The 27,880-nt window shown below is 38.8% G+C and overlaps 1 protein-coding gene across 2 annotated transcripts in view; it reads left to right on the top strand.

Annotated features, from left to right (window-relative positions):
* Positions 1-1,712: 1,712 nt before the first annotated feature.
* Positions 1,713-27,880, top strand: part of LRRC72 (leucine rich repeat containing 72) — a 42,261-nt gene continuing 16,093 nt past the window's right edge. For both annotated transcript variants that reach the window (XM_086694931.1, XM_025929930.2), the window contains exons 1-5: positions 1,713-1,863; positions 7,625-7,698; positions 12,658-12,727; positions 23,758-23,839; positions 25,778-25,888. In XM_086694931.1, the coding sequence (XP_086551057.1) occupies positions 1,771-1,863; positions 7,625-7,698; positions 12,658-12,727; positions 23,758-23,839; positions 25,778-25,888 (430 nt within the window). In that variant the 5' untranslated portion in view covers positions 1,713-1,770. The remainder of the gene's footprint in view (positions 1,864-7,624; positions 7,699-12,657; positions 12,728-23,757; positions 23,840-25,777; positions 25,889-27,880) is intronic.

The following is a 27,880-nucleotide window of genomic DNA, read 5'->3' as shown; positions in this document are numbered from 1 at the left end:
GAGGATTTCTATGATGTTCCTTTACCAAAAAAGTACTTCACTAACCTCCATCTTTGACATTCCATAATTAAATTTGCATTATTTTAGTCCTCATGATCAGTTAAATGGTGAATTTTTCTCCAAGAGAGAACACATTAAGACCCTATAATAAATGAGTTCCTGAGTTCCTTTACTAAAATAGATTTTTTTTTATTTCTTTTTTCTTCTTAATCAACATTAAGTAAAAAAGATTTTTTAAATAAGGATAAAATTTTTCAATGTAATCTTAGTAGAAATTATCTGCTTAGTTTACTTATGTAAGATGCTCCATAAAAGTATTTTGCATATGATTCTAATACTCGCATGTGTATGATGTACAAAAGCGAGCAAATAGTATATACTCCCATTTTTTCATGTAGCATCTACATGAATGATAATCTGAAATTATATAACTCATATTAACAGCAAAAAGGGACCAATAAATTATTTTATGCATTTTCTCAGTGGATCATTCCTCTCAACTGATTTTTACTTCTGGGATAAAAACCACTTCAACAAACACTCTCAGATAATTACTCCTGTGATAACTTGGTAGACGCTTACCCACCCACCTCCACCAGACCCAAATACTTTCAAGAAGTACTAAAAGAGTGTGTGTTTGATTTCTCTACCGAGACAGTTTTGAACGCTCTAACCCAACACCAGCATTTTTTTTTAATGCAAGTAGCCTGACTTATTTCTAAAAGCTACATTTAATTTTTAGATTTCAAGTTCAAATTTGGACCCACGCAACCAACTCATACAATTGAACCAACGTTTACTGAATGCAGTGTACTCGGCCTTGGCAGAAAATAGTGATGGCACAGACAGATCTCAAGCATCCCAAGCTAGAGGGAAACAAAACTCACATGAACAAGATCACATGACAGCCCATGCAAGAGGTTCCAATGGAACTAGGGGATCCAACAAGCAAAAAAAAAAAAAAAGACTTAGAGATTGGAAGAGACTTGCAAAACAGCGACTCAACTTACCCATTTTCTGTCAGAGGGAGGACTTCTCAGCTACTCAGCCACCATGCTCTTCACAATAAGATCCACCAAGAGTTCCATTTTTCTGTGCACCTGGAATCGTGGGACTCCTCCATAATGCCACCTCCGTGCCCATCCTAAGACTAGGTCTAGGATTAAGCAAGTTAGACATTGGCCTTAGTTCAAAAACGTAAGGTATTCAAAGTCAGCAATCAAAATAAATGTCTTAGGCAATATTTTTTCTTAGAAATTCAAAATTAATACAGCAGCATTCATGAGAGGCGGAATGTCAAAATTTTAAATAAAGGCAGGATTAGCGGTACTGATTTTTTCCTTTTTCCTACAAGCTCCACTAGGGTTCTGCGGGGTGTACCTTCATCCCCAGCCTCCTCGTGGTGGTCAGTGGTACATCTAATTTTCAGAGAGCTGCGTTGATACTTAGAGCTCAAATCAATGACATTATTATTACTGGGAGACTGCCTTTGGGGTGTTCTCTCGCACTCTGGTATATATAGCTGATCACCTGCTCTCTGGCATCCACAGCACGCTTCCCCGCATCCCGGGGAAACAGGAGTGTGTCCAGGGTGTAACGTGATGGACGCTGCAGGGCCACACGTCACAGAAGTCAGCGACTGCCTTCAAATCTTCCCTAGTTTGGATTGGTTTTTAGTTGACGAGTTTGTGGTAACTGTTGGTAACAGAACAATGAGCTGCGGGCTGGGCTGGCTGGATAGGAGGTGCTGCTGGCCTCCTGGGTGCCCGGATGGCCTGGGCCGCTAACCATCTGGCCCGCACCTTCAGACACTCAACGCGCGTAGTCAGTGTTCCGGGAACTGCCCTGGAGATCAGCCTCAGGGTGAGCGGTGCTCTCTTCTCCAGGCCACGAACCCTTGGATCCCTGCGCCAAAGCCCCAGTCAGTTGGAGGCCGCCAGGTGGGGTCGGGCCGGAGGGGGTGCAACCACGGCAAACCCCAGGCCCTGCGCTGGGGCTCGGGGTCCGTAATCTCCGGGGTAGGGTTTGGGGGTGCCTCTGGTCCACACTAGTGGACCGACGTGAACCTTTTCCGGCTTGCCATCTGCCGCATATATAACAATGGCGGTTTAGGGAGTAGGCGAGAAAGGCATAATCTTGGAGTCTTGGCTCTCCAACAAATATATATAACCCGGAAACGCCATTCCCTGAAATGGCATTTCTTCTTTGATGGACAGTACAAGCAGAGTTGAGGGCAGTTAAGATAAAGGCTTAAAGAATGTTTGAATGGGGAAAAAAATGTCAGAAGTGTTAGACATAGGAGCTAGTCAAGTGTTGAAGGGTTCTTGGGTTTCTCTGGAAAGGCTTGGGGCTACCATGGAAATCAAGGCTGGGGTTCTGTAAGGAACTGAAGCTCCTGACAGTCCTAACTAAGCTATGGTGCATGTGAGTTGCATGTAGCTATAGGAGTTTATCTATCATCAGAATACATAAATCATCAAAGAGAATCTTTCTTCTATAGATTCTGATGTAGACTTCATTCTTCTGGGATTTAACAGTTCCACAATTATCGAACTTTTTTTTTTTTTTCTGTTTTATCTAGATCCTAAGGCATCAGGGCAGTGGAGGAAGCTTGCTGCTATCCTCCCTGTGCCAGATTGGATTGGCAATTCCATGTTGGATTGCTTTTATTTCCCTGGTTGGTTAACCAGTTAATTAGAAATCTGACTGTTCCCGCTCATCAGACAACTGACATTGTTGTCCAGATTCAACACCTTTTCTGAGTAATACCCTCTACCTACTACCTTACATAACACTGCAGATTCAGATTCTGTTTTCTTGAGGGGCACCAGGGTGGCTCAGTCAGTTAAGCATCCAACTCTTGGTTTCCACTTAGGTCATGATCTTCCGGTTCCTGAGTTCAAGCTCTGCATCAGGCTCTCTGCTAACAGTGTAGAACCTGCTTCATATCCTCTGTCCCCCCCCCCCCCCACTCCTCCATTGCTCTCTATCTCTCTCTCTCTCAAAAGTAAAATTAAATTAAATTAAATTAAATTAAATTAAATTAAATTAAATTAAAAAACATTTAAAAAAATAACAAATTCTACCTTCTTGAAATTTGTTTTCTTGGCTCCCACTCTGCTCTTGTTTCTCCGAACTTTGTGAGCATTCTCCCAAACCCCCTTCCTTCCGCTCTCCCAGCCCAATTCCCTCCTCTCTATAAATGGAGACACCTGCCGACCATCTAACTTGGGTCCCGCTCCCTCCTCTGTAGGGACCTGACTCACCACGATGTGCATACCCACCCTGACATCTCTGGTGAGATCCACACTTCCACCTGCAGCTTTCTGGTGGATGTCTCGACCCTGTGTCCCAGCCACCAGCGCCACAGTTTCAGCATTTCCAGCTGAATTCACTTTCCCTTCCAAGACACCTCCTCCTCTTCACGTCCTCACATGATCGTCACCACCTGTGACTTTGCTCGCCCTCGTTCTCAACCTTCTTATTTGCCAGTTGCCATCCGTTCTCTCCGCACACCCTCTGTCCTGTCTGTTTGGCACTCATTCCCGCTTGCGACTCTCCTGGGGCCTCGCCCTGATTTGCCAGTGGCAGCCGTGCCTCCCACCTGCCGTTGTCTCTGCGCCTCAGCCGATCGTACCTGTTCCGCCTGCTAGAGTCTTCTTCCTGAGGCCTTGCTTTGTCACAACTTTTCTGCAGTTTAAACATCCCTTAATTCCTATTGCCCCAGAATGGAGTCTAGTGCTGAATTAATCACTCCAGAGTTCTCAAGCCCCTTGTTTTAGAGTACCAGCACAGCAAGGGCACCAAAAGAGATGGAAGAAAAATGTCTTTCAAATAACTTGATGTTGGAGAGTGTTTAAAAGCATGGATGTAGTTATGACGGGAAAAAAAGAGAACTTTGTTGGACTCTCTTGCGCTGACTTTATCATGTTGCTAAAATATGTATTTCATATATATGTTATAAAATGAAATTGATTTTAAGTTACAGATTACGTACAACATGTGATTTTAAGTTTGAGTTCTTCGGGCCTATAAAAGTTTTGTTTGCACAGTGAGTAAGTGCACACTTCGGAGCACAGATAATACGACGCCAATCCACCTTTCTTAGTATATATTTCTCACAATTACCTTCCACAGGCCTTTCACTGCATTCAAAGACCACAAACCATACATGTGTCATACTTTCTTTCCTTGCTTCTTCTCCATTGTGTATTTGCTCCCTTCTGATTAGAAGCACGCTCATCAATATTCTGTTTTTAATTTCTCATTACCCTTTCAGGTCCAGCCTAACTGTCACTCATGCCCTGAAATGTTCGTGGAGTTCCTAGGCTGACAGTAATTTCTTCTCCCTCTGTATTCATCAGAGCATATCCTCATTGTCCCATATCCCTTAACACCTGTAACCTTCCTTTACAGCTCTGTGTGTCCTGTGCTGAGTAAAAGCTTTGCTCACAGACAGTGGACACCTTACCTGATTCATCACTACATTTATTCGCTAGTCTAATAAACTAAACTAGTCACCACCTGAACTAAGCACTCGGGGGTCTGTGGTTCAGCAAATGATGGAACCACTATTTTAAAAATGGTCCATCTTAGAGAATGCTGTTTTCTGCAGCTGCTACGGAAATGGTATGGTGTTTTCTCAAAAAATTGCACATAGGATTACCATATGATCCAGCAATCCCACTTCTGAGTATATTACACTCCAAGGAAGTGAAAACTGGGACTCAAATTGATGTTTGTACACCCACGTTCTTAGCGGCGTTATTGGCAAAAACCAAAAGATGGCTGCAACCCAAGTGTCCATAGACTGAGAAATGGAACAACAAAATGTAGTAAATACCTATGAAAAAATATTATTCAGCCGTAAGAAAGAAGGAAATTCTGACACACACTACGACATGGGTGGACCCTGGAGACAGTATGCTAAGTGAAATTAACCAGGCATAAAAGGACAGATATTCTCTGATTCCGCTTAGGTGAGGTACCTGGAGTAGTCAAATCCATAGAGAGAGAGAACTGAAGGATGGCTGCCGGAGGGCTGGAGGAAGGGGGAAAGTGGGCAGTTAGTGTTTAACGGGTACAGAGTTTCATCTGGGGAAGAACAAAAACTTCTGGAGATGGGTGGTGGCCACGGTTGCACTACCATGTAAATGCACTCAATGCCACAGCACTATACCATTAAAATAGTAAATTCCATGTTATATATATTTTACCACAATAGAAACAGAGTTCAGGGAATGAATGCTTGTTGTGCTTCTTTAGATGAAAGGGATATGCTGCTCGTGAAGTTGTGTGTTGATTGGGACCTGGAACTGCTCCACCACGGATGCTCTGAAACTTGAAACTTCTTGGCACGTTTTCGTGTTCTTTGGCACTTCGACATTAATACTTGTTACTAGATTCATACCAAATTTTTGGTTGGAAAGAAACATACCATGATTAAAAGCTGTGTAAATAATTACACCAGCGATTTGCATATTATGCTGATTGTTTCAATTTCCCTTTTCATCTCTTCATTTTCAAAATTTGACTCAAATCCTTACAATATTTATTCTAAATTTTCAAAGTTTGTGTCAGTTTCCAATTACTGAATTAATATGTACTTCTTAAAATATCCAAAAATTATTTTCAAATGTACAGGTTAGAAAATGAAAGTCCCCCATGATCTCAAATGATAACTTTTGTTACCGACTTGGAGTGTGTGCAAATGCACACATGTATGTGTACACATGTCATTGGTAACAAAAATGGTATTAGCACATGTTATACTGCCAATGGCATTTTTACTTTTGGATATCTTTATATGTTTAGATATCTGTCTCTATATATTTTTAAGCTACTACACTATATTCTTGTGAAGTTACATGTTAATGTAACCTATATTCCAATAAAGGGGGCATATTTCACAAATATAGAAAATGTATGCTGAGATGAACAATCATCTTCACATTGTGTGTGTGTGTGTGTGTGTGTGCAGGTACACACACATATGCAGACTAGTATATTTTTGAGTGCTAGGTGTAGAATGGTGGAATTGAGTTAAAAGCCCGTTTAAAACTTTCACGGAGAGCTGCAAATTGTTAATTCTACTTTGGCTGGATTTTAACATCCCAAACACTTTAACACACTTGCAATTGGCTGTTTATAGTAGAAGCTGATAGTTTAGATGGTTAAGTTAAAATATCCAGATCCAGATGCCTAAGCCTGATCCAGTGGGTTTATCCAAGCCCCCAATTCAGCTTGCTCTTTATAGAGTCACAAAACGCCCTGATGGAAATGCCTCCACCTGAGCCAATGAGTTCTCTAAGCCCCAAGATCCACCTTGTGTAACAAGGTAACAAAGGAAGTTTGGGAAATACATTAACAATGACTCTCAATCCCTGGTATATCTATCTTCCTCTCTTCTTTCAATATTTGTTCATTCCATTAAATCTAACTCTTCTTAACGTCCTCTACTAAATAACAAAGCTATTGTCAAAATTTCATAAATCGCTGACAACACAACCTCACCACCCACGACAAATCCCAGCTGAAATTTGGTGATTGTTTTGACTCTGATAATTACAATGTTTATAAGATTCCAGTAGTGCAACAATTATACTTTCCACTTTTGTTGTGTCTTGTTAGCTTTATTCCTTCATGGCAAATTATAGATGGGCTTTAATTTTTCCGTATCATTTTAGGCCATGTGGCTTGTAAATGTTATTTTGTAATTTAGCAAAGGCTCTTAAAAAGAAAAAGCAAAGCACTTAAATTGCTGTTGTTGGATTTGTATTTTCAAAACAAAGCCTATGGGAATAAAAATTACTTCTTTCCCATCAAAAATTCCCACGGTGCAAGTATGTTAGTAACTCGTGAAAAATGAAGATACTGTTCCTTTGCAAAGAAAGGGAAATAATATCTATTCACTTTTTCATTGGTCTGATGTTTATTGAGAAATTACAATGTGAAACACCTGTACAATAATATGTATTGTATCCTACTCTACCTGCAATGGTGATACCAAGGATCTTCTGTAAGCTTTATGAAAAAGCTACCAAATATGAATTCTTCATGTTTGAAAGAACATTTAAGAATATTTAAAGGCCAAATCATTCTGCCTCATAGAAAATCAAAAACTTGCTTTTGGGAGCACGTGGGTGGCTCAGTCGATTAAGTGTCCAACTTAGTCTCAGGTCATGATCTCATGGTTCATGGGTTTGAGCCCTGCATCGGGCTCTGTGCCGATAGCTCAGAGCCTGGAGCCTGTTTCAGATTCTCTGTCTCCCTCTCTCTCAGGCTCTCCCCTGTTCACATTCTCTCTCTCTCTCTCTCTCTCAAAAATAAATAAAAAAATTAAAAAAAAACTTGCTTTTGGTTAGTATGTACACATACAAACTTTTTTCTTTTTTATTAAAAATTATTTACACATCTGTGCCCAGGATTAAGGATAATGAAATTCAACCACAAAAATGATTAAATAATATATAATTGTAGTGTTGAAATTTATTAGTTTAGAGTGGTTGCCTCCTTATTCACCTTTCTTTTGATCTTCTTGTAGATGTTATTGTTATTGACTGCAAATGTCTCTGTATTTTTGCTCAGTGGAATGTGGCTTGACAGATTAATTATATGTTATCAGGCAGTTGAAGATCAGCTAAAGATATGTGGCCACAAGAGGGATGCTGATGTCTTTGAGCTGTTCCTTTCTCAAAAGTAAGTGTCCTTTATATAAGAATTAGAAGAGCATCATATTATAATGTTTCACAGATTCACATGTTCTTTTCCATTGTTTTCCCCAAGGACTGGCTAGGCAAGTACCAACCTCTAATTACTTTACCATTCACTGGCGTCTCTATTAGAAAGGCAAAATTAAAATGGATAAAAACAAAGATTATGGAGCCAGGCTGAGTGTGAATCCCAGCTCTGTCTCTTCCAGCTGTGTAATCTTGGGCATGTCATAAAACTTAGGGTTGTCAGATTTAGCAAATAAACATAGAGCAAGTCCAGTTATATGTGAGTTTCAGAGAAACAGATGAATATAATTTTTCTTTAGTATTAAGTATGTCTTACACTTCCTTGGGTTTCTCTGAAATTCACATGTAAATGGGACTCCTATTTTACCTACCATGGCTCCTGCCTGAGTATAACAATGCTATCTGCTTTACAGGGTTGTTGGGTGAAGATTAGGTGTGATAGTAGAAAGTAAAGGGCCTGGTTGACAGTAAGCACTCAGTGAGCATTAATACAGTTAATATTATTACTGTTATTACAGAATGGCGGCTCATTATACCTCTGTACTATAATAATAATCCTATTATATTATACCCCTAGCCAACAACCCCTATACTAATTTTACAGGTGAGTAAGAAAACCTCTTCCTGTAACAACCCCCTTTCATGCCCCTCCAACTCCCCAAGGTGGGAGAGGCAATGTCGGCTCTTCTACAGAGCAGTCACAATGCCTGAGATAGAACCCCATGTATAGGAGGAAGATGAAGTTATGGGTTGGACTGGACCACAGTTTTTACTAGCCAACAAGTGACATCTGTGCGGCTATACTTTGAATTTAGTAACAATGACCCTACTCCTTACTCTCCTTTCCCCCTTTCATGCTTTTCAATCTCTATGAATTCTATGTATTATTTTAAAATAGGCTAGACATGGGGCGCCTGGGTGGTGCAGTCGGTTAAGCGTCCGACTTCAGCCAGGTCACGATCTCGCGGTCCGTGAGTTCGAGCCCCGCGTCGGGCTCTGGGCTGATGGCTCAGAGCCTGGAGCCTGTTTCCAGTTCTGTGTCTCCCTCTCTCTCTGCCCCTCCCCCGTTCATGCTCTGTCTCTCTCTGTCCCAAAAATAAATAAATGTTGAAAAAAAATTAAAAAAAAAAAATAAAATAAAATAGGCTAGACATATTTTGACTCATGTTATCTTTGGAACTCAGCTACTTTTTAAAGCAAATGTGCCACTCTATCTCTCATTGAAGTCAGTCACTTTATTGCTGGTGATTTGTGGAAATCCTTTATTAATAAACATATTTCTTTTGTGATGTATTTTTTTTTAGATTATAAGTGCAGAGAAAAATATTTATCTTGGTAACATTTCTAAATCTCTTGATAGTAACAAAAAAAAAGAGCTGGCCAATTTAAGATTTTTAAAAATGGGTATTTTAGAATGGAACAGATATAGTAGATAATTCTGACACACTTAAAGTCATGCTTTGAATCTCTCTAGAGATCAACTAGCTTTATAATAATAATACATATTTTATGTGGCCAAAGATCGCATCTCTAAGCCTTTCATGATTTTAACATCTGTGTAGTACAAGGGTATGCAGATAACAATAAGAAAAGCTTTGAAACACTAGAAAAAAATAGAAATATTGATCCTCTGACAGTGAGTAATTACTGGTCTTCTCAACTAAAGGACAATACATTTTATATCCTAAGAATACTAAATTATGATTTAATACATCTGGGTACAAAAACTATATGTATTTCTCTGCCCGGATACCATTAAACTGGGTAAACTAGGCTATTTGTTGGAGTCTCTGTTGCCAAACAGGAAAACAAAACAAAATAAAACAACAACAACAAAATCAATTATTTCCTTGAGTAATCATGGAGAATGCATACTGTGACAACAGAGCTAACATGTTATTGTCGCCATAAGTCGTTGCCATCATTAGTCGTAGGATTTCTTCTCTTTGTCTTCCACTGGCATCACCCCCGAAATAAAGGGCAACAGCCCTTTATTGATTTCTAACAGGTTTATGTGCAGAATTTACCCTTCTGACTTAATGAAAGTCCTTTTAAAAGGGAATCAACTTTATTACCTTATATAATACAACTAGTACAAGAAAATTAATGACCTTAATTTGACACAATTGATATTTCAAAGTATTAATGTATTAAAATAACTTTTCTGGGAAATCCTTGGGGAAATCCTCTAAGTGGGGCTTGAGTTTCTCTCCTACCACATAATGATTGTTTTATTTCTCATGGGAACGGATGAAGTTAATGTATTATCATTATTGCCCAGTGCAATAATTTAGGTGTACCAGGATCCAAATTCTTCTTCCCAGAAATAGGCTGCATATCTACAGTGGAGGAGAATGCATTATGCGTATATGTCTCCTATTAGGAGTTGATTTGAGGAGTCTGGAATATTTTGGGTACCAGAGAAGTGTTCAACAACCAAGAGTGCATGTCTAAAGGACATGTACTCTGCTTGAAGTCTTTTGTTTGGGATACTCTGAGAATTAAAAAACAAAACAAAACAAAACAACAACAACGGAAAAGGTTTAAGAAAAAACTCTTCAAATACAAGTAAGGTGTGGAAGAGAATGACTGAAAGAAAGAAAGGGCAGGGGTGGATGTTCTTTCCAAGTTTTTACTGAAATTCCACTTGGTTAACATGCAGTGTAATATTAGTTTCAGGTGTAGAATTTAGTGATTCGTCACTTACATATAACATCTGGTGCTCCTCACAAGTGCCCTCCTTGATACCCATCTTAACAGAATACCAGCTAATAAGTGTAAAAAGAATGAGAGCATCAGAAAAATCAGCATTTTATAATCCCAAATCTTCTGATTCACTAAGTATCATCAACCGAAGCTAAATCCATTGAATAAGTTATTGGGGGACAAGACATACACACAGTCGTTAGAGTTTTGCCCCACACATAACTGCTCAATGACAACATTCATATACTTTTACAATGGAGAAACTTGGCAGATGCAGCCTGAACCCCATGACTGAACTTCCTTCACCAAGAGTGGGGCAAAGTGGCATCACTTGCTTCATAATGTGACGCGGCAATCATTACCTTTGTAACTGAAAAATGGCCCTCCTTGAATTTAATCATGAGGAAGCCATCAGACAAATCAGGAATGTGAGACATTCTCTCAGAAAAATGTCCTGGGCTCTTCACATAGTCAGTGTGAAGGTCATAAAAGGAGACGGAGTGACTATTCTAAATTTAACAAAACTAAGGTATTATACCAACTAAAAATGCAGTGCATGAATACTGATGGGATTCTGGATTGAAACAAAGATGTGCAGGAGCAACAGGGACGACTTGAATATGAAAAGCATGGTAGACGATATTATTGAATTCAATTTAATTTTTAGGGGTGATAATGGTATTGTACCTCTGCAGGAGAATGTCCCTATTTGAGGGATACGCATGCTCAAGTGTTTAAGAGCGAGAGCCCTACGATGGTAAGTCTGCAATTTATGTTGAAATGGTTCACCAAGAAAACTATCAAACAATAAGGACATATATTATATAGATTGGAGATAGCGAGCAGAGGTGTGGCAAAATATTAAAAATTGCGAGGGCTATCCAAGCTTTCAATGTACTATTCCTTCAACTTTTCTGAATTTTGAAATCTCTCCATATGAAGAGTCGGTGAGAAAGTTTCTTTTGTTTAGAAATGTTGTTTGCATGATTTAGAAAATACGTTTTCACAAAAAATAGGAAAATACTAGTCCCTCAGTGTCGCAAAGCCAAAAAAAAAAAAATTGTGAAAGGATGTTACCACAAATGAGTTAATGTATATAATATTAATTAACATTAACAATTTTTAATGGCTTAGAAAAGTGCCTGCCACAGAGTGTGTGCTCTATGCCAATGTTTGATAGAGACATATATGTGTACGTACCCAGCCTGGGCACACAGTTTCTGCCATTAGAAATAAAAGAGATCTGAATATTTGAGCCCATAGCAGTCAAGGGCTGACTATTCTCAGGATTTTGCCCACTTCACTGATAATTCCCCCTCTCCACCCCAGGCCTGTCCCTTTGCTGAGTGAGCCACATAGCAACAGGACTCAGGACCACCTGTATGATTCAAAAAGGATGGTGATATTTTGATCCCATATTTAATAAACAACAAAGGAAGAATAAAACACTACCTAGTCTCTGTCTTTTGACATACTGCCATTTCCATGTCTTAAGTACAATGTGGCCAAGATCTGGACAACCCAAAGTAAGAACCTCAAAGACACTGTGGAAGTAGGAGCTGATGGTGTTTTCCACATTTATGTGCAAGTCCAAGGTCTTCCACACTCACTTTTCCCCCTCTGCCCTGTACCCAGTAAAACCTTTTTTTTGAATATTTATTTTTGAAAGAGAGAGAGAGAGAAAGTGCAAACGAGTGAGTGGGGTAGGGACAGAAAGGAAGGGAAACACAGATACTGAAGCAGCTTCCAGGCTCTGAGCTCTCAGCACAGAGTCCAAAGCAGGGCTCGAACTGACAAAATGTGAGATCGTGACCTGAACTGAAGTCGGACACTCAACCAACTGAGCCACCCAGGTGCCCCCAAATCTCCTTTTTTAATTGTGGTGCCAATAAATGTAATCACAATGAGATGTAAATTTCTAGGAATGTGATCAAATGTTTTCCTTAAGTATTTTCTTTAACTGGCTGACAAAATCTTAATTCAAATGAATGAAGTGTAACGATGGTATTTTGGAAATTAGTAGAGAGGTGTGCCAACAACTTTGAAAGAACAAAGAGAGAGGCCTTTACAGTTATTCCAAAGACCTACTATATAACCCACCTTACCCATGAATAAATTAATTGTTGCTAATTAATTGTTAAATTAAATTAAATTAAATTAAATTAAATTAAATTAATTGTTGCTAATGTTAATTTTTTTCTTTCCTTTCCAGGGAACTGACAGAAGTCATTGATCTCTCTAGGTTTAAAAAATTAAAATACTTATGGCTACATCACAATAAGGTAGTTCTATGTTATCTTTAAATAGCTCTATAATTAAATCACAATCTTAATTTCATGTTTTTGTTGAAGCTAATCTTTAAAAGTATTAATATTCTATACTCCTAGTTTAAGTAAGAAACAAAATTCTTACGTGATCTGTACCCTCTGGTACTAACAGGTGTGTAAAGTCAACTTTTTTTCTTTTAATGGATTATTCCAAAGTAGGTTTTTTCAAGTCTAATTCCTCTTTGTTGGCCTCTCCCAACTCCTCCTCCCCTTTTATCCCAGTGGTACCTGAAACTGACAGTTTCTGGGCTGTGGCAAACTACTCCCTTGGGCAGGATCCCTTGTAAAGTACCCCAGATCAATATTCCTTCAGTGGTCTGGCATGCACTTCCCAGCACTCACACACCTTTGTCCTCCTGTCAGAAGCCAAGCAGGTGGTCACCTCCCAGTGACCTAAGCCGATCTACTTTCTCAGGAAGTGGCAGACAGTAAGCCACCATGTCCCCAACTGCAGGGAAGTTCACTGAGTATGGCCCTTAAAGGTTCTCTTGGAGGCTAGAGTTTAGGAGGCAGTGCCCTCCCACTGCCTCCCCCATAGTGGGTGCCTGGCTGGGGCTCCAAGTTCTTTCCAAGGCAAAGAGCAGAACTGAACTAAAATGCGAGCTTAGACAATCATCAGTTAGTCGGTTATTCTCAACTTTCAAAAATTTGACTTTCCAACAGCTTGTGTTTTGTTCATTATGAACTGATGATCCAATCTTAACTTTCTGAATTTCGACTTTCAAATACCAGCTGATTAAAAAGAAATAATTTCAGTTTTCAGCAGTAGTCTGCTTGTCAACAGTAGTCCCGACTCAAAGCACAGAATCCCTAAGCAGCCATGTTTATACAAGCATTTCAATATTACATGGCATTTTCAGTCTTCTCTTTTTTTTTCTTAACTAACTAAGTGGGAAATGGAAAATGAAAGTGCTTCTCATATTAAGTGTAAGTATAAGTCTCATGAGCTTGAAATGATTTCTGAGAGAACAAACAAATCACCTTCAAGGCCCAGGCGACTAGCAATTGAAATGGAAAGTGTACGCACCACTTAAGGGCACACAAGTTTAAAACTCTTTTAAACACTCTGCCAAAAATGATCCTGGGTCACAGTGTGCGCCCTCTGATTAGAAAAAGATGGAAATCATTAGAAGCATGGCCAGACTGACTAATCTTTGTTTCTCACATGTGCCTCTTGTGGTGTTCAGCTCTGAAGGAAAGAACGTGTACAAATATCAGCAATGTGTCTACAGGGAAAGATATAATTAGGGATTCTTAAATATCTTTTAGCTTTGTGTTAGTGGACACTATCCCATTTCCAGTCATTGAATTTTCACACAATTGACTTGAGACACATTATATACATAGGAAAGGATGGTACACCCGCTCAACTATGTTACTTTCTTTTGTTTCTGAAGGGCAGCGGGTGGGGAAGGAATGGAGGAGGCTGATTTCTCTTCATGTGCCTGGTTATTTACATTCAACAAACTCACTATATTATTTCCAAAATCATCATCATTTAACTTTGTTCTTTTAAAAAATAGACTTACTTAGTTCATATAACAATGAAAATATATCTTATCCAAAAATCCGGTGTTCATTTGATAAGTAAATGAGCTCCTGTAAGTTTTCCTATTGGTCAATAATTGGCTGGCTGCTAAGCTGCTGAATACTTATAGTCCATGAAAAATTAAAGCCTTAATTTAGGGGGCACCTGGGTGACTCAGTTGGTTAAACATCTGGCTTCTGCTTAGGTCATGATCTCTAGGACAGTGAGTTGAGGCCCCACTTTGGGTGAGCTCAAGCCCTGCTCTGGGCTCTGCACTCTCTCTCCCTCTCTTTATCTCCCTCTGCACCTCATGGGATTGCCTCTCTCTCTGCCCCTTGTTCACTCCTGTGCTCTCTCTCTCTCTCTCTCAAAAATTAATTAATTTAAAAAAATGAAGTCTTATTCAGGATCCCAAACTCCAATGAACATACTAGCTATGATAGTACTTCAACAAAATCCATATGTAAAATTTTGATTATTACTTTTCTTTATTTTTTATTTAATTTTAATTTTTTTAATGTTTATTTATTTCTGAGAGAGAGAGAGACAGAGCATGAACGGGGGAGGGGCAGAGAGAGGGGGAGACACAGAATCTGAAGCAGGCTCCAGGTTCTGGGCTGTCAGCATAAAGCCTGCTGCGGGCTCGAACCCACTAACCATGAGATCATGACCTGAGCCGAAGTCAGACCCTTAACCGACTGAGCCACCCAGGAGCCCCACGATTATTACTTTTCTTTAAAATCTAGATAGCAATAGGATGACCGCAAAGAAGTTAATATACCAGCATTGAAATGATGTGTAAAAATACAGTGAAAAACATCAACACTGACACAGGAATGTAAATATTTAGAATTGCAACATTTTGTTAACAATGACCAGAATCTGTGACTGGCATTGTTCTTACATTAGAGAGTATCTTGAACTACCCTCTATTTAGGAAAAACTAAGGCACAAAGTGGTAAAGTAAAATGAACACATCTTTGTTGTTTACTCTTTTATACTCAAGAATTTTGTTGAGGAATGTGTATTGGATATTATTGGTTGTCCATCCAATATCCATTCTCTCTTTTTACCTAAACAGCAGAATCTGAATTTAGGTTTTGGTACATACTTCTCTTTTTTAATCAGGTAGATGACCCCATCACCAGTTGCAGGGAATGGATCCTATACTGTCTAAGCCAATCGGGATAATCCCATCCTCCTTGTGAGTGGCTAGTCAATGAATGGGCACATAACCCAATTATGGTAATAGAGACAGAGGAGGCATCTGCTAGGAGGCTTCTGTGAGACGTTTCCTCAGTCTTAAAGGGAGCACTAGAAGAGAGAGAAGAGAGGTCCCTTGGTTCCTCGATGATTTCTTGCCTAGATATGAAGCCAGGAACCATCCTCTCAGCATGAGAATGTAAGCAACATTTAGAGAAAAGTACAGCCCAGGGACTCATTGTGATACTAGGACTGAGGCTCTCATAGCCTCTGGACTTCTTGGTATGTGGGGTAATAAATGTTCTCATCTATGTGCCAGTTTGAGTTTAGCTCAGAAGTTACCTGAAGCCAAAACATCCTATCTGATGTGTCTCGTTTTGTACTTACGGTTAGGCTACTGACAGAATGTAACAATAAATGTGATGGTACCTGCTCTAACGATAAAATTAAGAAGGGCAGAGGGAGTGGCTCTCTCTACTCATGGTAAGGGCATGGCATTTGCAAACTACCTGGAATGGAATATGAGAAAGCTATACTCTTGGGAGGCAATGAATGCAGTTTGGTGTATTTGGAACCTAACATGGCTAGAAGCAGGTGTATGTTTCCTCATCATTCTCTAGTGGGTGATAAAACTGGAGCATCTAATCTGACCCTGGACTTGCAGATTCAATAGGTAAAAGTTGCTTCCAATTCCCCAGCTTTCCTAGGTTTGCTCAGGCAACTCTGGTTCCTTTATTACACTCTCTGAGGGCCCATTTCTTCCTCATACTGCATAGATATTCACTAATTCTGCAGCACCTCCATTTCTGGGTCACCTTTTCTCATCTCTCCTCATGTAATTAGTGGGAGGTCACTGCTCTTACATGCACAGTAACCGAGGCCTTTTAAATACTCCCTTCTTTGTCTCATCTTCTAGAATTCCTGACCGAGGGAATTTTAGGTCCACAGCTAATCCTTTCCAACCTTCCATGAGAAGTTGAGTGATTTGCATTTTATACTACAATTTCAAGTGGTCTATACTTTTGATCTTTTTGTGTTTGGGCTCATCACCTCAAAAATTGTTTTTTAATTCATTCAATAATGAACTCTTTTTTAAAAAAATTTTTTTACATTTATTTATTTTTGAGGAACAGAGTGAGACAAAGCATGAGTGGGGGAGGGGCAGAGAGAGAAGGAGACACAGAATCTGAAGCAGGCTCCAGGCTCTGAGCAAGCGGTCAGCACAGAACCTGATGCAGGGCTCGAACCCACGAACTGTGAGATCATGACCTGAGCCGAAGTCGGACGCACAACCGACTGAGCCACCCAGGTGCCCCAATAATGAACTCTTAATATTGGTGCCACAATGCTAGTATCCTTTTATTTCTGGAAGAATGGCCAGTACTTGGGTATATTTCATTTGTCTCAGATTAGAAGAAGCACTTGATGAAAACCCGTATGTTGCTTCACCAAGCAACTGTCAAAATGGAATCTGAGTTTCTGCCATGTAGCAAAGACCAAATAGGTGACACATTTTACAAACTAAATCTAAATAAAAGTACCTCTTCTGGCTAAGGTATTGTTCATAAACTTCATCATGTAAAAAATAATTGAAATACTTATTTATAATAACATATTCCATAGTAACTAACCAGAGAAAGGTCAGATTAAAATAAGCAAAATTGCTTTGAGAAAGATGCTGGACTCTGGGACACCTGGGTGGGCTCACTCGGTTGCGCATCCAACTTTGGCTCAGATCATGATATCAAGATTTGTGAGTTCAAGCCCCACGATGGGCTCTGTGCTGACAGCGTGGAGCCTGGAGCCTGCTTCTGATTCTGTGTCTCCCTCTCTCTCTGCCCCTCCCCTGTTCATGTTCTGTCTCTCTCTTTCTCTCTCTCTCTCAAAAATAAATAAACACTAAAAAAGAAAGAAAGAAAGAAAGAAAGAAAGAAAGAAAGAAAGAAAGAAAGAAAGAAAGAAAGAAAGAAGAAAGAAAAGAAAGAAAGATAGATCCTGGACTCATTCTTCAACACCATTAAGATATGTTACTCTTTCCTATCTCCCAAGCATTCAGCACATATTGAGAATTTTGTAAATAGCACAAATTTGATTATTTTAGGAAGGGACATTGATGCTCAAAATTAGCAATTCACAATTTGAAAAAAGAAATAATTATCTTTAATGTGCTGTTTAGAATATTTGTAAAGAGTTCTTGAATTACTACTTTTTTTCAAGTAGCTTTACAACATATATCATGGAATTTTAGTTGGTTCTTTCAATAAGGTTTGGATATATATATTTATATATTCATTTATATATAACATACCTTGTTCTGAAAAACAAATTTAGAGCAGCACAAATCCCATAGCAGAGCATAAAAACTGTTAAGGAATAAAATGAACTAGCATGCATTCCATATAATTTGGGCTCTTACATGTTTCTGTTGCCTCAGGTCAACATTAATTCTATCCTTTATGTCAACTTTGTTGAGAGAATTATGTTTTGCCAAATATTTAAAACCTCTTCAAAAAAGTAAATCAACATAAATAACCTAAATAAGGCTTCACTGAATGGTTATGAAATTCATAGATATCTACACTGTGTATCTAGTTATGATTTAAAATGATTTAACCAAAAAATGTAACCTATTTTGTAAAAGGGCATATACAAAAATTTCAATAACATGGAATACAGAGGGGAAAACATGAGAATAAAAGTCTTTGTATTGGATAAATATAGTTGTTCCTGAATATTTTTAACGTATAGATTTTATTTTCACATATTGTACATATGTGAAACTATGTACAATTGAACTAAGTACTATGTACATTGAACTAAGATACAAATGAATGCATTGTTTTCATTTCTTCTACAATAGCACCATAAAAATGAACTTAGGAATCCTGGAAGTATATTGACTTTTTTCTTTTCTTCTCCTACATAATTCAATATGTATTATTAAAATTCTACCCAACTAATACTTAGACATTTATGTAAATTTAGGAGATATTGTGATTTCTGTCATCAAACATACAACAATATACCCTTTTAAGTAACACATAATTATAGAATTTCATCATTTTTTAAAAATTTTTAACACTTTATTTTTTGAGAGACAGAGAGAGAGAGACAGAGGGAGACAGAACACGAGCAGGGGAGGGGCAGAGAGATAGGGAGACACAGAATCCAAAGCAGGCTCCAGGCTCTGAGCTGTCTGTCAGCACAGAACCCGATGTGGGGCTCAAACCCATAGGCCAGGATCGTGACCTGAACGGAAGTTGGACACTCAACCAACTGAGCCACCCAGGCGCTGCCCCCCCGCTGCCCATCTGTTTTTTAATCACTGGCCTACGGTGATTTGCCCCTAGGTTTTGAAACTTGGTAGGTTGTAGGTCAGCCAGGTGCAAGCAATTTTTGAGAGATACCCATATTACCCAAGAGATCAACATTAGATCAAGTGAATGGGGCAAGTCAAGCCACTGACTCAAGCTGAGCCTGGAAATGAGCTTGACTGACAGCTCAGCTTCCTACTCTGGATGGTAATGAAGTGCAGTGGTTCCCAGCAAGGACGCTGGAGCCTGAGTCAACCTCAGTTCTGCCATATGCTAGCTGTGTAATCTTGGACAAATTACTCAACAGTTCTGTACCTCAGTTTCACTTCTTTTTTTTTTTAATTTTTTTTTTTTCAACGTTTATTTATTTTTGGGACAGGGAGAGACAGAGCATGAACGGGGGAGGGGCAGAGAGAGAGGGAGACACAGAATCGGAAACAGGCTCCAGGCTCTGAGCCATCAGCCCAGAGCCTGACGCGGGGCTCGAACTCACGGACCGCGAGATCGTGACCTGGCTGAAGTCGGACGCTTAACCGACTGCGCCACCCAGGCGCCCCAACAGTTTCACTTCTTAAAATAAGGTAATGATAGTACTCTTACCTTAAGAGTTTATCATGAAGATTAAATAAATTGATATACGTATCACCCAGAAGACATTAATTTGAAAATATTTTGAATAGAAAATACTCTTAGTTTGAGTAATGGAAACTTTTAGATTGAGTGATGAAAAATATTCCATAAGCCAATATATACAACTTTAATTGGTTCTTTCAATAAGGTTTGGGTATAAATATATTTATTTATTCATTTATGTAAAACATACCTTGTTCTAAAAACGGCTTAGAGCATTTGAAAAATGAAATAATAATATTTAATGTGCTATTTTAAATATTGGTAAAGAATTCTTTGGATTACTACCTTTTTTTCAAGTAGCTTTACAATATACATCATGGAATTTTAGTTGGCTCAGTATATACTGGACATATATGTTTAGAGATTAATTCTCTTCTTTTTGTCAGTTTCACACCAAATATTTTGGGGTATATTTTAAATATGATTTTTGGTGAAAAACATTGCTGATATAGTAGAAAAATAATTTATAGAGTATTTTCCATTACTTAAACTGATATTTTCTATTACTTCAAAGTATGTATGTTCAAATTAATGTCTTCTGGTTACTTTATATAGAGGTTCCTCTTTTTTAAGGAACCAAATTATGGTGTACTATAGGCCAGTTTTTGATCCAAGAGTCAGACAGACTTGGATTTTAATCCTTGCTCTGTTGTTACCTTGAGAAAGTTGGTTAACTTCACGGAGCCTCAGTTTCCTCCTAGATAAATAAGGGATAAAACAAATAACAAAGGGCTATTGTAAGCATCACACTAGATAATGTCTGTGAAAACATTTAGCTCAGGGGCCAACTAATAGTTAGCATTTAATAAATATGACTCTTCCCTCTCCCCTTGACTCTAAATCAGCAGTTATCAACCAGCAGTGACTGCACACAGCCCCCCACCCCCATTCTTTTCCCTGCAAGGGGACATGTGGCACTCTCTGGAGACATTTTTGACTGTCACAAGTGGAGTGTGTGTGTGCTACTGGCATCTAGTGGGTAGAGACTAGATTTGCTGTTAAACATACTACAATGCACAGGACAGCCCTCCCAACCCCAACAAAGAATATTCTGGCCCAAAATGTCAGTAGTTGTAGAGGTGGAGAAGCCCTGTTCTAAAAGAATGCCTCCATGGGGCTCCTGGGTGACTCGGTTAAGTGTCCAACTCTTGATTTTGGCTCAGGTCGTGATCTCAGTTTGTGGGATCATGCCCCACATCTGGTTCTGTGCTGATAGTGTGGAGCCTGCTTGCGATTCTCTCTCTCTTCCTCTCTCTCTGCTTTCTCCCAGCTTGTGCTTCCTCTCTCTCTCTCTCTCTCTCTCCCCCCCCCAAAAGAAATAAACATTTAAAAATAAATAAATGAATGCCTCTTCAATTCTAAATTCATGCTGGCATAATTTTTTCTCCACTAGTACTTCAGTGGTTACCTGTAAGTGCTTTAAGTACTCTCAACTCTCTCTCTCTAAAAAAAAAAATAATAATAATAATAATGGTGAAATAATAATAGCTGTGATTTATTGGGCATTTGTTATGTGCCAAGTCTTGAGCTAAAATAAATGATTTGTGAAATGTCACATCCAATATAAATCCTAAGGCGATCCTTAGAATTAATAGTGTAGACTTTTCTAAATGGATAATTATAATAACGTTTTACTTTAACACTGTCAGTATGAATGTCAGAACAATCAGCATGTGTCCAATTCTCATGCCTAGATCTTGCCTTCAACAACTTACTACATTGCAATGCCTATTCAGCCTTGTGAATTCTACCTTAGAGCTGTCTCTCTCTCAGTACCCTCTACCTCTCTTCTCCCTGTCATTACTTTACTCTGGGCCACCATATATTCTTCTGAATTAGCATAACACCCTTTTTTTTTTTCAACTCCTCCCATTATACTTACTATCCTTTCTAAACCATTTTCTTCTCTGCCATTTTCTTTCTAAAATAAAATTGAACAGTAACACTCCTGTGCACAAAATCTTGTAATAGCTCCCAGGGTCCTCATGATCTGGCTTTATCTCTTTCCACCCCATTCTCCTATGCATCTCACCCCAACAAACAGTGCAGTCTTAAAATCCCAGTAATCACGGTACAATGACATTAATGCTCTTGTGAAAACTGTGATGCTATAATCAAGATGAAATTATGGAGTTTATTAGTCTTCTTTCTGTGTTAATAAGTAATGCAAGAGAAATTAAAGCCCTGACTAATTAGAAATGTTCTGTCAATGTGTGGTCGGGCAGGCAACTGGAAAAGAAGAGAAGACAAAGTCATGCTTTCCAATGGGGTTTGTTTTCTATATTTATGTCGGGTGTGGCTATCATTAGATCAGGGAGCGGTAAGGGGAAGGAAGGCAGTGAGTTGCTGTCAGGAGGCCAGAAGGAAGAGTAGAAAGGGATAGGAAGCCAACTGGGATCCGCCCCTCATTGTGTTGCTAGGTCTCCTACCTGGGAAGAACACAGCCCCTCTTATGACCTAACAAAAGCTGTAGTGAAATTACTGGTGGTCCTCCTGCACGGGCGCTGACATAATTTGGTGCAGATGAATCTGTGAAATGATGAGATAAACAGCACATGTGCCTTTTATAGCTTCGTAATTTGCAAATGTTGCAAATATAACAACAACAGAAAAATAAAAAAACAATTCATTAAAGAAATCAGTTGTGCAACTTGGGACAGAAATCTAACATAGCTTTTCTGAGCTATGAGAGGGCGTGACTAAAATTCGCAATGAATCCTCACTTCATCACACGGTTGGCATCTATCTGAATCAATCCATCAAAGGCCAAAAACATTTCACTGATAACAATAATTCCTATGATAAGCTTTAATAAACACTTAAAACTAATGTATAATCATGAGCATATACTTTTGTATTTATAAAATACGAAGCACTTGGTCAATAACTATTAATGGGAATAGTCTCCCTGATAAATCCTGTACTAAGTAGACAGATAGCCTTATATTTCACTTACCTGCAGCTTTTAGAAGATACCGCCCTGCCTCTGACTCATCCGTCCTCACAACTCAAACAAATTGTTAAATTTTACCAAGTTATAGAGTCAAATTTTTTTTTTTTTTAATGGAGTTTCGGTAGAGTAACAGAGCCACTTCTGGCATTCAGTTTAGAGTGGAATACCCCATTTCCTGGGTATAGTACTTAATGGTTCATTTGAGGAATTTCAAGAGTGCTTTTGACTCTTTGCAGTTCATATAACTAAATTTCAAAACTGATCTTAAAAATAAGATGTGACTTCACCATATTGTTAAGAAAATGGGGGAGGGGGTGGAGGCAATAAGATACCGAAGAAATATGGTTTTCCTTTCCTTAATGAAGACATAAAACTAGCAAGCAAGTGATTAATTGTAGAAGTCAAATGAAGTATGGGAATGGTCAAGACAATGGAGGTTCATGGGCGTGGAGGTTGTCAAGAAAGTCCTTGTTTAAAAAGATGGGCTGTTAAGCCACAGGGTGATGTTGTGCCTTGCCCTTTCCTGCCCTAAGAGTTGTGGCTGGTCAGGCTGTTAACACTGGGCCTGCCCTCCTGTGTGCATTCAGATTACACCATTCTCTGCTAAACTGAGATCTGCTTACAGAAGGACAGTGAGCTGGAGGAGCAGAGATGGTTCATAGACTCCAAGAGCTGGAGCAGGTGCAAGTTTCATGAAACAAAAAGTGGGTCAAAACAGGGTGAGAAGAAGACAGTAGTGAGATGCCAGGAGATCAAAGGGTGGTTCAGCAAATCCCCCGAGGAGGGGACACCTCCTATGGAGGTCCACTCAAGGATGGTTTGATTCGCTCTGCCGGCCAATGGCTGATCCTTAAGAATTATGGGAAATGTACCAGAGAGAAAAGTCAAGCAGGCTAAAGAGAAGGCGTGACTCACACACAGCTGCAGAGATGGCTTCACCGTTGAGGACAGAGCCCGCGGCACACACTAGTCACTAAATAATGTGTGATGGTGAATCAGTGGGTACATGGGACCACCTCCAATGAGACTGCAGGAGGCAGAACTGGGAGGGAACAAGGTTAGATAGAGCAAAGGGGCTAGGCCAGATTACAGGGGCCTCGAAAACCATGCAAAGAAGTTTGGTCAAGACATTATGAAAGGTTTGTCTTCAATGATCTGAACACATCCTTTTCATCACAAAGTCCTCAGACAGTCCAGATGTGAAAGCATGGCCCAAACCAATAGGTGACAAATAATAATAACAGCAAACATCAAACTTCTATGATCTTATTATAACTTTATACATATATGTATATACATACACATTTATATATATAATTACTATAGAAAATATATTATTATCTCTCATTTTCAGCTCAATGGAATAACATTTCTAACTAGAAACTATTGTCTGACAGAACTATATCTAAACAACAATGCCATATTCGAGATAGAAGGTATGTCTTACATTTTTTCTGCTGTTTGAATAGATTTTCAATTGAGTAATAATTGGTAACTATCATATAGCTAATGGCAGGCAATAATCTGTTTTAATATTTCTGTTGGTAATATGTAGTGAAATCTATTTTTTTTAATGCTCTTATGGGGATGCCCGTGTGGATCAGTCATTTAAGCATCCGATTACCAGTCAAGTCATGATCTCACAGTTTGTGAGTTCAAGACCCACATTGGGCTCTGTGCTGACAGGTCAGAACCTGGAGCCTGCTTTGGATTCTGTGTCTCCTTCTCTTTCCATCCCTTCCCCACTCGCGTGCGCTCTCTTTCTCTCTCTCTAAAAATGAATAAACATTAAAAAAATAAATACATAAAAATAAAATGCTCTCATATACATTTCATTTTAAGAAATGTGCTTTAGGGGTTCCTGAGTGGCTCAGTTAATTAAGTGCCGAGTTTGGCTCATGATCTCACAGTTCCTGGGTTTGAGTCCCAGGTCGGGCTCTTTGCTGACAAGCCTGGAGCCTGCTTTGGATTCTGTGTCTCCCTCTCTCTCTGCCCCTCCCCTGCTCGTACTCTGTCTCTCAAAAAATAAATGTTAAAAAAAAAAAAAAGAAAGAAATGTGCTTTAGACTACAGTTTTAGTGAAATATTGTCATATACCTTATTCAAAATGTAAAAGAATGTTTTAAATAGAAATTTTGGGGGCGCCTGGGTGGCTCGGTTGGGCGGCCGACTTCGGCTCAGGTCATGATCTCGCAGTCCGTGAGTTCTAGCCCCGCGTCGGGCTCTGTGCTGACAGCTCAGAGCCTGGAGCCTGCCTCAGATTCTGTGTCTCCCTCTCTCTGACCCTCCCCTGTTCATGCCCTGTCTCTCCCTGTCTCAAAAATAAATAAACGTTAAAAAATTTTTTTTAAATAGAAATTTTGCCACTCAAACTTTATAAACTTTATGAAGATTTTATAAATACTCTTAATGTTTTTAGTGGCTATAATTTTTGCCAGACAAATTCCTCTTTCACTCTGAATTAATTTTTTACGTATCTAAGCTGACAGTTTCAAGTCAGATATAAAAGTACATGATGTACTATGATCATGAAATACAAAAGGTACAGCACAAAACATTTTTTTAATATCATGTATCATAGGATCAAAATACCATAAATTTTAAGATCCACCGTGAGTTCGGGGCACCTGGGTGGCTCAGTCCATTAGGCATCCGACTCTTGATTTCTGCTCAGGTCATGATCTCACAGTTTGCACGATGGAGCCCTGCTTCTGTCTCTGCACTGACAGTGCAGAGCCTGCTTGGGATCTCCCTCTCTGCCCCTCCCCTGCTTGCACACAGACACTCTCAGAATAAATAAATAAACATTAAAAAAAAAAAAAAAGATCCACCATGATTTCATGTACTGTGAAGAAAGAAAATCTTCCAATTCAACTATGATGTGGCTATAGTAAAGACACAACCCACTTTCATTTATGCTAAAAATGCGGGGAAATGTGAAATTTAGAATCAACAAAAGTAATGTGAATATTCTTCCTATTGTGTGAAGAAAATATTTAGCTGCGCAATTTCGGGGAAAGTACCAATTCAAATGAGTAATTATTCCCTTGTTTGGCCTTATAAACCTAAGTAACAGTGACAAAACAAAACAATAAGAAGAAGAGTAAAGAAAATAACCTCTCTGAAATCAAACAGAAAAATGATAGCTACAGGAAAAAAGGTAAAACAATAACAGTGGGAAGAAATTGACTCTACATTCCCACATCACACTCAATCATTCAAATTCTTATGTTTTGTTGTATTCTCAATGACAATTCACATCATTAGTAGTGACTCCTTTTACCAGCTGAAATGTATTCTTTGCTTTTGTTTAATTAGCATGTTTAATTAGCATTAAAAGCATTTAAAATTTTGTACAAAATAATGTTTTTCAGGCCTGCACTCTCTACCTTCATTGCATATCCTCCTGCTACACCACAATGAGCTAACGGACATTGACGCAACAGTGAAGGAATTAAAGGGAATGCTCAATCTGAAGAGCCTAAGTATTCATTTGTATATTTATATGGCCATAAGTTGAAATAGTACTAACACAGGAAAGGTTGCATTTTTTAAGTTTCAATTAGATCAGTGGTATAACTAAATACTTAAATATTCCTGAAAAGAAGACTAAATCTTATTCGTTTTAAAAATATGTTTTTGAAAGAATAACAGGTGGAAAACATTTTTTGGAGAATTGAGATGGCATGTCAAAGGGAAATGATGAAAGTGACAAAAGATTTACATGTTTACACCTGTACGTTTGGTTTTATTTAAAATATAAATGTTTGCACATATTATGTGATTCCATTTATATGATGTGTCCAGAATACATACATCTATTGTGATAACAACACTGAGAGTTTCACTATTTTTTTTTTAATTTTTTTTTCAACGTTTATTTATTTTTGGGACAGAGAGAGACAGAGCATGAACGGGGGAGGGGCAGAGAGAGAGGGAGACACAGAATCGGAAACAGGCTCCAGGCTCTGAGCCATCAGCCCAGAGCCCGACGCGGGGCTCGAACTCAGGGACCGCGAGATCGTAACCTGGCTGAAGTCTGACGCTTAACTGACTGCGCCACCCAGGCGCCCCAGTTTCACTATTTTTAAATAGATTTCTGTTTGTCCACTGCTGGGAGGGAAAGGGGGGACTGGGGAGTGATAGCTAAAGAATTAGGGGTTCTTTTGGGTGTGATGAAATGTTTTAAAATCAACTGTGATGATGGTTGCACAACTCTTTGAATATACTAAAAAACATGAATTGAATACTTAACAATGAGTGGTATGTGGCATGCGAATTATATTAATAAAGCTGACACCAAAAAAATTAAAAATTTTTAAAGCTTTCCAGTGGGTGAACAGAAAATTTCATTCATGTATACTGAATCACCCCCCGGAAGGAGGTGACCTACGTAGTGGAAGACAGTGTGAAATGGGTTGGAAAAATAAATAATACATAGTTCTTGCTCAATAAGCTCATACTATTTTTTTTAATTTTATTTTTTTAACTTTACATCCAAATTAGTTAGCATATAGTGCAACAATGATTTCGGGAGTAGATTCCTTAATGCCCCTTATCCATTTAGCCCTACCCCCTCCCACAACCCCTCCAGTAACCCTCAGTTTGTTCTCCATATTTGAGTCTCTTCTGTTTTGTCCGCCTCCCTGTTTATATATTATTTTTGTTTCCCTTCCCTTATGTTCATCTGTTTTGTCTCTTAAAGTCCTCATATGAGTGAAGTCATATGATATTTGTCTTTCTCTGACTAATTTCACTTAGCATAATACCCTCCAGTTCCATCCATGAAATGGCAATATTTCATTCTTTTTGATTGCCGAGTAATACTCCAGTGTGTGTGTGTGTGTGTGTGTGTGTATACATACCACATCTTCTTTATCCATTCATCTGTCTATGGACATTTGGGCTCTTTCCATACTTTGGCTATTGTGGACAGTGCTGCTATAAACATGGGGGTGCATGTGTCCCTTCAAAACAGCATCCTTGTGTTCCTTGGATAAATACCTAGTAGTGCAGTTGCTGGATCGTAGGTAGTTCTATTTTTAGTTTTTTGAAGAACCTCCATACTGTTTTTCAGAGTGGCTGCACCGGCTTGCATTCCTAATAAGCTTATACTCTTGAAGGGTAAATAACCTGTACACAGGTAGAACAGAAGACAAATTATTTTGGGTGTACCAAGGGAAAAGACACTCAGCCCAATGAGTGGGCTTTCAAACTTTAGAGTTTGGAGACTTGTTTACATAATGTCGTGAAGTTGATGTGTTTTTTTCCTATTTATTTTCTATTTATTTCTCAGACTTGCCTGAAACAGTGTTTTGAGTATGTGTACAATGGTGTTGATGGTGGAGATTCTGATCAGATCAATTCATAGAGTAATTAAAGTTTTCATATATTTTCAGTGCTAATCAGTTACACCTACTGTATTGGGGAAAAATGACTTAGGTGCTCATAGGTAGGTTGTTCAAACCCCAATGTTA

This window comes from Puma concolor, chromosome A2, assembly GCF_028749965.1.
Source record: "Puma concolor isolate L17-30 chromosome A2, mPumCon1.1.hap2, whole genome shotgun sequence".
Taxonomy (NCBI): domain Eukaryota; kingdom Metazoa; phylum Chordata; class Mammalia; order Carnivora; family Felidae; genus Puma; species Puma concolor.
Note: the sequence above shows the minus strand (reverse complement) of the source record. Positions and strands in the feature narration are given on the sequence as shown.